This window comes from Nicotiana attenuata, unplaced genomic scaffold (genome assembly GCF_001879085.1).
Source record: "Nicotiana attenuata strain UT unplaced genomic scaffold, NIATTr2, whole genome shotgun sequence".
NCBI lineage: Eukaryota > Viridiplantae > Streptophyta > Magnoliopsida > Solanales > Solanaceae > Nicotiana > Nicotiana attenuata.
Genome location: NW_017670867.1, coordinates 385,565 through 396,816, shown reverse-complemented (window position 1 = coordinate 396,816; position 11,252 = coordinate 385,565). Strand labels below are relative to the sequence as shown.

At 37.6% G+C, this 11,252-nt stretch overlaps 1 protein-coding gene across 2 annotated transcripts; it reads left to right on the top strand.

Moving 5' to 3' along the window:
- Positions 1 to 465: 465 nt before the first annotated feature.
- On the top strand, positions 466 to 9,673 carry LOC109244045 (TMV resistance protein N-like). Of its 2 annotated transcripts, XM_019411071.1 has the most exons (6): positions 466 to 634; positions 2,374 to 3,017; positions 4,182 to 5,235; positions 5,519 to 5,821; positions 5,974 to 7,098; positions 7,712 to 9,673. In XM_019411071.1, exons 2-6 carry the CDS (start codon positions 2,515 to 2,517, stop codon positions 9,251 to 9,253), a joined length of 4,527 nt encoding a protein of 1,508 aa, XP_019266616.1. In that variant the 5' UTR covers positions 466 to 634; positions 2,374 to 2,514; the 3' UTR covers positions 9,254 to 9,673. The 2 variants fall into 2 exon arrangements, with proteins under 2 accessions (XP_019266616.1, XP_019266617.1); XM_019411072.1 differs by lacking the exon at positions 466 to 634 and having other exon boundaries at positions 915 to 3,017.
- The last annotated feature ends 1,579 nt before the right edge of the window (positions 9,674 to 11,252 follow it).

Genomic DNA, 11,252 nt, shown 5'->3' with positions numbered 1-11,252 from the left:
TTAATATCTATAAGTTAGGAATTGTTCAAGCTTGTCTTCTTGGTGATAGTGAACAGCTGTAGCTAAACCTTAGTTCTCTGTGGGATTCGACTCCGGACTTGTAAACCGGATTATATTTGCAACGACCGCATTGTCCTTTTTATAAGGCATAGTTGGGCGTGATCACTCCCCTTCCTGCTCGATATAACAGTAAAATCATTATATTTTTATAACAATATAGTTACTCCCTCCGTTTCAATTTATGTGAAACTATTTCCTTTTTAGTCCGTGCCAAAAAGAATGACCATTTTCCTTATTTGGAAACAATTTACCTTTATACAATGATTTATAGCCACACAAAATATATGTGCCTCATTTTACACCACAAGTTCAAAAATCTTATGTAAATTGAAACGGAGGGAGTACTAAATTATTTTTTGTCACATACCCACCCTAATGGTGCAAGTACAATTCGGGCCAAATAAATTAGTCAACCTCCCCTCTCTCTTCTAAAAGTCAACTATCATGGTTTCCTCTTAAGCAGATTAGGATCTATTGAAGATTCAACTACAAGGGAGCTGCTCATTATTTCATCTTTTTTTGGATGTAATGTGCTTTTAAGCAAGTAAAACAGCTCCTTTATCAACTAACTAAGGTGGTTCATTTTCTTTTTAAGCTGAATTAGTTGTGTTTTATTTTCTAATTATTAGTATCTTTTCTTGCTACCTGTTGTTTTCCCTTGTTTGCATTTTCTTATTGCATGTTGTTTTGCTGTTGTTATTGTTCTTGTCTTCATTATTTTCAACATGGCTTATTTACTATATTTCTCTTGAGCCGATGGTTTTTCGAAAACAACATCTCTATCTCTAAGGTGTGTTTTATTTTCTAATTATTAGTATCTTTTCTTGTTATCTGTTGTTTTCCCCTTCTCTATCTCTATAAGGTAGGAGTAAGGTGTGCGTATACACTGCCCTTCCTAGACTCCATTTATGGGATTGCATTGGATTTTTTTTTTGTTGTTGTTGTGCTATTTTGCTATTGCTATTGTTCTTGTCTTTATTATTTTCAACATGGCTTCTTCATTATATTTCTTTTGAGCCGAGGGTCTATTGGAAATAGTTATCTCTACCTCTAAGGTAGGAATAAAATATGCATACACATTATTGTCCCCAAATCCCACACTCTGTAGGAATATATTAGGTATGTTGTTGTTATTGTAGTGGTATTTTCTGTTGTGAAATGTGAGTTGGGATTACTTTCAGTTTCATTTCCTAATATGAGAATGGTTCAAATGATGCTAAAATGTGTTCAAGATTCCTTGAAGCTGCCTCTAGTTTTATAGCAAATACCAAAAAGAGAAAAGAAAAAATAGATCTTTTTGCAAATTTTACACTTTTCAAGCTCAAGTTCTTAATTTTTCTTTTCAGCTACAGTAATCATGTTTATTTTCTGAATATTGCAAATTGGACCTTGGGGTCTGCTTCTCAGTGGGCTTTTCCCCCATTAGGATTGGGTGAAATGTTGCATGAATTGTTGTTTAGTTGGATGACAGACTGCTGTGAGCAGTGGTGGAGCCAGGAATTGTTACAAGGGATTTAAAAAAAGAAATTCACACATGTGATTTTGACCTGTATTTCTCTCATGGGAGATCCAAAACATTATATGTTTATAAGAAGAATTTTGATTTTACTCTATTTACGCAGTATAACTTTGCGTGTGGCTCTGCCACTTGGTTGCGCGCAGGAGTTTTGTTAAGTATAGGGTGGGCAGAGGAATAATCAGAGGTGGATCCATGATTTGAACTTTATAAGTTTGGATTTGGAACTCTACCACATCCCGTCTAATTTACTTGGTTCGAAATATGTTATTTGTACTTATTTACTGAGTCTTTTAATGCAAACAAGGTCTAAGTAGCTTGTCTAAGTTCAAAGCTACTGGGTTCGAGTGAACCCATAGCTCCTTTACTAGATCCGCCCCCAGGAATAATGCAGCTTTCATTGATCTTTCGTTGGCTAGTAGTAGGCTTCAGATTTTATCTTTTGTCAGTGCATTGAATAGAATATGACTAACCAGAGTGAACATTGTTGAGGAGTTCTATTCGAAGATAATGAAGCAACTTGGGCCCCTAGGGCTTTAGTCTAGTGGTAAGAGCGCGACTTATTATGTGCGGGTTAGGCGCATGTCACGATTTCGAACCTTATCGCAGATAAATGCATAGAGGGGCAGGTCATCATCCACCGAATTTCGGACCGTGTGGCATTGGCCCTCGGAGGAAAAAAGATAATGAAGTAACTTGGAATGTCATTAAATCTGATTGAGTTGTCTTAATATTCTGTTTCACAACTTGACCAATAGAAATAGTTTTTGGAATAATCTGTTTGTTGTTTTGTTTAGTGATTCCTGGAGTCATTCAACTCTTTAGAAGGCAGCTTTCAGTAAATTGTTGAGGAAGTGCAACAGCAGGTCATTCATTCATTTTTTGGCAATTTATAGAGGATAGAAAAGTTCTCCAATATCCAATTTACTTGGTTAAAGATGCCATCTACCTCTTATAGTTCATTACCACCTTCCGAACAGTGGGATTATGATGTGTTCTTGAGTTTTAGAGGAGAAGACACGCGTAAGACCTTTGTAGCCCACCTTTACAGAGAATTACGTCGGGCTGGAATCAATACCTTCAAAGATGATTTAACACTAGAACGAGGTGCATCGATTTCACCTCAACTTGTCAGTGCCATTAAACGGTCAAGGTTTGCCATTATCATCTTCTCAAAGAACTATGCATCATCCAAATGGTGCTTGGATGAGCTAGTGAAGATCATGGAATGTCGAAATGAAATTGGGCAGGTAGTTGTACCAATTTTCTATGACATAAATCCATCAGAAGTACGTTCCCAGAGAAATAGTTTTGCCGAAGCCTTTTCCAAATATGAGGAGGATTTCAAGGGTGACGCCAATAAGGTGCATAATTGGAGGAAAGCCTTAAATAAAGCAGCCAATTTGACAGGCCATGATCTGCATAGTAGTACTTACAATGGGTCAGTAGCTTTTCTCCTTGGCATTAAAATTCTTGATCTTTCTGCAGAAAGTTATTTCTTATACTGTTGAATTTTTCTTCGATAATGGGTGCATTTGCACAAAGAACTTTCATTCATAGACTTCTCTAGTCTTGGGCTAGGAAGCAAAAATATTGATGTACCAATTACTTTGTGTATCTCATGAATTTATTTAACTGCAAAACCCAGCCATCTATTCGCAGGGTCGTGTGCACCTTATACCATGGGGTGTCACGGGACACCGCTTGGTCGAAAATTTTCACTAGATATTTATAAGAAAAATGAAAATATTGGGGATACGTATAGAAAATGACACTGCTCGCCATTATAGTCATTTATTCATTTGTCCATTTCTTCAAATTATGACACCGCTTACGTAAAATCCTGCGTACGCCACTGTCTACTCGTTCACCTTTCACACCTGTAAAAACACAGGTTAGCTAAAGTTCTCTCGCTCTAATAAGTACGGTGATTACAATCCTTTTTGCCTCACGGTGGGTGGGTAAGCAGGAGGGGATCCTTATGGTTAGACTAAATGGCCAAGAAGGTTAGCGAGATTCCTGCTATGGCGAAGTGAAAGATCTTTCACTATAGTAGAATCCAAAAAAAAAAAAAAGAAACAAAGTAAGGTCATTGCTATCTTTTTTGTTCTTACAACTCCTATGTAATCCTATTTGATGATACCAAATTACTTCCACAGTCTCCTTTTTTGTTTTATTGTTCTTTTGTTTTTGTTTTTATCTATTTTGGAAATTAAGATAGAAGGTTAGTAGATAGGCGGGAGTGTCTCCTTTACATGCCCGTAGCTTTATTATTAGTCCCGTATTTTTGTACCTTCTTTTCCATAGATTTCTTGTACTATATGTTGGTTCTTTCGCTTCGATTATTCTATCACCTTGTCACCTTATCACCTTATCTTGTTGTTGTTACTACGCATGTGTCAGCTTCTTTTTCACTTTTACCTTGAGGGTCTATCAGAAATAGCCTCTGTACCTACACAAGGTAGGGATAAGGTCTGCGTATACTCTACCCCTCCCAGACCCTACTTAGTGGGATTACACTGGGTTTGTTGTTGTTGTTCTCTTTCTCTTCTTTATTTTAAACTTTTTTCGCTCAGATTGTCATTGTCTTCTCTCTCTTGTGCAGAAATGAGTCTTGGTGCATTCAACACGTTGTGAAAGAGATAGCTAATGATCTGTGCCAGAAGTCAATGATCAGTGGCACTCTAGTTGGAGCAGAATCACAAATTCGGGCTGTAAGCTCGATGTTGATGATGAAATGTGAAGATGTTCGATTTATCGGGATTTCAGGGATGGGTGGTATTGGCAAGACCACCATTGCAAGATCCATTTTTGACAGGTTTTCTCATCAATTTGACGGTGCTTGCTTTGTTGCAAATATTAAAGAAAATCAAGCTAAACAAGGATTGCTGTCTCTGCAAAAGACTCTGCTTTCTAAGGTGCTGACCATTGAATCTGTGAATCTTGCTGATGAATATGGTGGAATTGATATAATAAGAAAAAGGCTTGGCTTTAAGAAGGTTCTAGTAGTTCTTGATGATGTGGATCACCAAGACCAGTTGGATGGGCTAGCTGGAGCCCATGATTGGTTTGGTAAATACAGTAGAATTATTATAACAGCAAGGGACAAGCACTTGCTTTTGAACTGTGATGACACTTACAGAGTTAGTTTACTTGCTATAGCTAAAGCGACTCGACTGTTTAGTTGGCATGCTTTTAGAAAGACATCTCCAGTCAATGGTTTTAAGCGGTTCTCTCACCGAGTTGTAGAGTACGCTGGTGGTCTTCCCCTGGCGCTTAAAGTCTTGGGTTCCTTCCTTCGTGGACGGAACATAAAGCAGTGGAGGAGTGCACTGGATACACTGCGAGATATTCCTAATGATGAAATCATTTCAAAGCTTAAGATAAGTTATGATGGGCTAGGGGATAAAGTGAAGCAAGTTTTTCTAGACTTAGCATGTTCATTTGTAACATCAGATGCTGCTACTCTGAAAAAACTGTTCACTGAAATAATTATTGATATCCTGGTTGAGAAGTCCCTCCTTTTTGTATCATCATTTGGTAGGATTGGGATACATGATTTGATTCGAGAAATGGGCCGACGTATAGCAGTGCAAGAAAACCCAAGGCGCCGGATATGGCTTCACGAGGATATTGCTGATATTTTAAGTGAACATACGGTAGCAATTTATCCTGATAAATTTTTAAGCCATCACAATTTTACAATATTCTGCTCTTGCCTGCTCACAACAGGATAGTCCCACGTCTGGTCTTTTTCATGAAAGTGATACAAATGTCTATTTCAAAGGATGGATAAAATTAGTTCCCACATTTTGTTAGAAAACAGAAATCATTGTTTGATCAGATTCATTTTTGAAAGCATTAAACTCAATTGTCATGTGCAACTATAAAAGCATGACTTGTCCTTTGCGCTGTGTTAATGCAATTTTTGAATCCTCTCAGGGCGGAGAAGCGATAGAAGTCATACTAATCCCGTTGATGTCCAACTCAGAGGAGAATACCATTCACCTGAGCAATGAAGTCTTCAGACATATGAAGCGACTAAGAATATTTGTATCACCGTCTCACAAGAACGTCATGTATTTTTGCTCTCATGACCCCATTAAGTTTCTTCCTAACAGCTTATGCTGGATTAATTGGTCATATTATCCTTCACCATCATTGCCAGAAAATTTTGAACCACCAAAGCTGGTGGGGCTTATTATGCATTGCAGTTACGTGGTTAACCTCTGGAAGGGGTCAAAGGTATGATTTTGAGTCTTTGAGTCCTCTGCGAATATATAGTTTAAGACTTATTTTCTTCTATGATCTAAGTTTAAAAAACTGTAATTGCGCATACAAAAGACATGAATTTAATGTATACTTATTCATTGATTTCATTTAATTGTTCAAAACAGCGTTTAAACAGGTTGAGTATTCTTGATTTGAGTGATTCTCGAAAATTAATCCAAATTTCAGACCTTTCCGGGTCTCCAAATTTGGAGAGGCTAATCCTATGTCGCTGTGTTCGGCTGGTAGAGGTCCACCCATCTGTTGGAGCCCTCAAAAAGCTTACTATTTTAGATGTGGAAGGTTGTGAAAAACTTGAAAGGCTTCCCTCTAAGTTTCAATCCGGGTCTCTTGAAGTTCTAAATTTTTCTGGTTGTCGGAGTTTGAGAAAAGTTCCAGAAATTCAGCAAAATGTGAATCGTTTAACAGAATTCAAGAAGCCAAACTTTGGGGTACTTGAATTAACATCATCATTCCTGAGCTATCTAGATTTGAGTGGCTGCAGTAACATTGAAACGCTCCCTAGCAGCATGTGCAGGTTGAAAAATTTGAAGTATCTGTACCTCAATGGCTGTACCAAACTAAAGAACTTGCCAGAAGACATTTGTGAACTAGTGAGCTTGGAGGGGCTTGATGCGAGTGAAACATCAGTTTGGTGCACCCCAAATTCCATCACATGCTTGAGGAAACTGAAGTACCTATCTTTTCGGAAAGTACCCAAGGCTTTTCATGTCAGCGATTTATGCAGTTGGGGATGTTTTGCCCAACTTGATTTGAAGTTTCAGCTGCCCAGCATTTTATCAGTCTTTTGCACACTTATAAGACTGGATCTTAGTGCTTGCAATTTATTTGATGGCAGTATTCCTGAGGATCTTGGATGCTTGGCCTCACTACTAGAGTTAAACCTGAGCAGAAATAACTTCACCTTTTTACCTAAAAGCATTGTGCTACTTAACCGCCTTCGACACCTTGACATAACCTATTGTGAAAAGCTAACAGAGCTGCCAGAGCTTCCTCCACGTATAATGAAACTGTTTCTAGACGATCGCTTTGCTTTGGAAAGCATTCCAACACTACCAACCATGTACAAAGAGTTGTACTTGGTCTCATTCGCTAATCAGAAGTTGCAAGAGATGTGGTGTGCTTCACGCAGGGAAAGTTCTGGTGCGCAGATGAGAAACTGTCTAAGGAAGAACATGACGGACATGCTAGAAGAGATTCTCCTTCCATTTTTGTCAATAGTGCAGCTTAAGGTATGCTTCTCCTTCTGTCTTTCCGTATAAACTTTCTGAGATTTTAAGCATGCAAGGATGCGATTTTGTTCGTTTTAGGGTGTGGCCTGTGGTCAATTAAATGGGTTGAGAACCCCGAGATCTCAGGTTTAAATCTCAGTGGAGGCAAAAATACTACTCCCTCCATTCCAGTTTATGTGTACCTATTTCCTTTTTGGTCCGTTCCAAAAAGAATGACCCTTTTCTAAATTTGGAAACAATTTAGCTTAAACTTACAATTATACCCTTAATGAGAAGCTTCTATAACCACACAAATACTCTGGGCCCCTTTTTAATTTGTTTAGGACCACAAATTCCAAAAGTCTTCATTTTTTCTTAAACTCCGTGCCCGGTCAAACAGGTTCACATAAATTGGAACGGAGGGAGTATGTGATTTCTTCCCATCTGTCCACGCCTTGGTTGACAGAATTACCGGGTACCTGTAATGGTTGGAGATAGCAGGTACCCTCTGGAATTAGTTGAGGTGAGGCTGTGCATGCAAGCTTGCCCGGACACCACGGTTATAAAAGGATGTAATCTTGTATTTGTAGATGTTTAAAAATGAACTAATCGTGTAACATTAATATTGTTGTAGTTGGTTTTTGACGACCAGCGCAGAGGGGGGAGATTTGGTATTGTCTTCCCTAGAAGTGATCCAAGTGCCAAGGTTCCTAGGTGGTTCAAGTATCGTAAGACATGTTCAACGAGGATTTCCTTCAACCTGAAGAAACACTGGTATAATAATAAGTTTATGGGATTTGCTATCTATTGTCAGCTTCCTTTCTTAAATGATGAATCACCGAAGAAAAGCCGTAATAGGCAGTTTGCATTCAGTTTGTTCTGGGGTGCAACAATCACTACAAAATTGGTGCCAGAACGTACTGCTATGGATCAACGAACTCCTGAAAAAATAGTTCCTTTGCAAGTGTCAAATGTAGTAGCATATGGCAGTCATGACTGCTTTATTTTCTTACAATTGGACCTAAGAAAGGTACATTTTAATGGTAAAGGTAAGGGCACAATGTTGATAGATAATCCAAATGACTATTGTAGATTTGAGGCATCTCTAGATTGCCATATGTCATCAAACTGGGGAGTTCGTCTGGTATATGCTGATGATATTGAGGTGATGAGGTTGGAGTGGGCTTGGCAGTCTAACAGATTTGAGCTTGAGCATTTGCGTGAAGAGGATCTCGAGTTGTGTACTGGGAGGTTGAAAGAACTGTCAGTCCCAGGGGAAATAAGATATTTTTATGCAACACTTATTTTCTATAATTTGCCAGTTCTATCGACTTGCCCTAGATGCTTATCCTTTGCTGAAGACTTGACCCACGTATTCTTGAACTGTAAATACTCTCAGCTAGTCTGGGAAGGATCAAGATTGGGCCTAAACTTTAAAGTTGGGTCGCCAATTGAATTTCAAGAGTGGTTACTTACCTGGACTTTGTCAGCTCCTGAAAATGAAGATTTCAGTTTTTCGTTAGCTGTCCTATGGGCGATCTGGAAGCACAGAAACAAGTTAGTGCAAGAAAGAGCTGTTTTTGTTCCCTCAGAAGTCATTTCCACTGCCATTAAAGAGCACTCAAGGTTTCCATATTCTGTAGGCATAGCAATAAGAGAGCTCTATGAGGTGCATAGAGGAACAATCGTCGATCTCAATGCTTTCAACGTTGATTCTGATGTACAGCTGGACGACAACGTACTAATAATGGAGGTTAAGGGAGCTTGGAAAGAGGGACAAGAATGGGCCGGAATGGCATGGATAGCTTATCGGTGGAACTCTGGGGTTAAAGTGGCTGAAGCTAGAAGATCGTTGAAGGTCAGTAGCAAACTACATGCAGAAGTACATGCCTTTGAGCATGCAGTGAAATGGTCCCTCGTCGTAGATTCTCCAATCGTAATTTTGTCTAACAACCAGATCTTGATTAAGGAACTCCATAATTCAGATTGCTGTTCAGATCAAGACATTGTCTGTATGTTGCATGAATGTCTGGAATTCATGGAAGCAAATGAAATATCCTGGAAAGTTGTCAAAGTTCCAAGTTATGCAGTATCAGCTGCAAAGAAAGCAGCAAAAATGGCCATGAAAATTCACATGGATGTATTGAACTGGGATCCATACCATATTGACATTTAAACTGTGCAACTTAGGTGAGAGTTCCAACAAGCTTGGGCTTGTTATGAACCTTGCTTCTCCAGAGAGCTCTATCTTGAGTTGTTGGTTGAAATGGAATCAGATTCGACCACTGTTGTCAAAGGCGCACTTAAAGCGCGCTTAAGCCTTGAAGCGAGACGCAAAACATGTTGAGCGCTTCGCCTAGCTTAGCGCGCCCTTTAGTGTCGTCATCAATGCTCTAAGGCATACTTTTTCTTGCCAATGAGCGTAATCCTAAAAATGCGACACTAAACAATTGATATTTCAGTTTATTCTTTCTTTTTCTTTTTCTTTTTTAATTTCTTTGTCCATAGATTTGTTATTTATGCTTATATTATTAGTCTAGAACTACACATACATATTTATATTTTTCCTCAATTGCGTCTTTTTTTATTAAAGCCCCATGAACCTTAGAGTTTTTTTGCACTTTTCGTCTTTGATAACACTGGATTCGACCCCATTTTGTGTTGCTTAGCTCAAAGGCAAGTCAGAAGGTAAGTCGAACAGCTTCTAGATGATGTCGTGCTCCTTTTTTTTTTAAAAAAAAAAAAAAACAGAAATTGTTTTTGGATGGCTAGTTTGTAACGGTTATATTGAACAAGGAAGTTAAAATTATCTGAGTTGCATGAGAATATTTTTATTATTGTCTGTGCATAAAACTTAAATCTTTCCTCGAATTATTTGACATAGGCACGAGATTGGGTGGTCTTGGTCATATGGCTGTAAAATTTGCTAAGACTTTTGGAGTTAAAGTCACAGTTACAAGTACCTCTGCTCAGGGGCAAAGCTACACTCTGGTAAGGGTGGTGACCACCAATGCTTGGCCTTGTGGTAAGAGTACAACACATGATGTGTGGTTAGGCGCATGTCACGTGTTCAAATTTTACCGCAGGAAAAGTCTGGTATTTAAGTGGAGAAGGGTAGATGGACAATTCCATTATCCACCAGGGTTCGAACTATGCGTAGCTAGTCCTCGAGAATTCTTCGGTTATAAAAATTTAATATGTTTTTATGTTAAATACCATTAAATGAGAAAATTGGACCAATTATCCTTGTATTTTGGCTATTGAATATTTTATACGCCTAACATATGCATTTTAGGAACAGTGTTCGCTAGACTCTTTTAATCTTCCAAGTATATGACCAAAAAGATAATTAAAAAAAATGTTTGTCCATTTCATTATATAATAATGATATTTAACGAAGACAAAATTTTAACATACTAGTCCACTTAGCTTCATAACAGACGAAAAATAACACCTCCTCTCTCATTTTATGTTAGGCATATTTTATTTTTTAGTTCGTCCCGAAAAAAAATGACATCTTTTTTAATTTTTAAAATTAATTTAACTTTAAACTTTTCATTTTACATTTAATGAGATTTTATAGCCACACATTATTTAAGGTTTATTTTAGATCATAAATGTTAAAATTTTAATTTCTTTTTCAAATTTCATACCAAATCAAACAGTTTCATATAAAATGAGACGGAGGAAGTATTACAAATAGTTTCTTAAAAGAAAAAAATAATGGATTGCCAGAGTACTTCAGTGAAGTAACCACGTTAGGAAACTTCCCACTAAACTTGCTTTACATTCAAGGATAGCAAGGTTCAAATTAAAGAGATAAATTTTTTTAGATAATTTATTCTATCGCAAGCTGATACAATCACTACGATTAAGGGTGAAGCTAAGTGGACGCAAGAGCTTTAACCAAATTCCATTCTTCAGAAAATTGTACCAGTGTAATACAACGAATTTTTATTACTTTATATATAAAGTATTGAATCTCTTAACATACGCGAAATGATTTTAATATAAAAAAATTAAAATACAAAATTAACAAAGAAAAAAAAAACTTCCCAAGCCACATGGAAGAGTGTTCTGACATCCTCATCACTCTATTTATCATAATAATAAAACAAACCCATAACTACAGTCCCATGAATAAGGGAGAAATTCAAAAATAGTCAGATTTATAA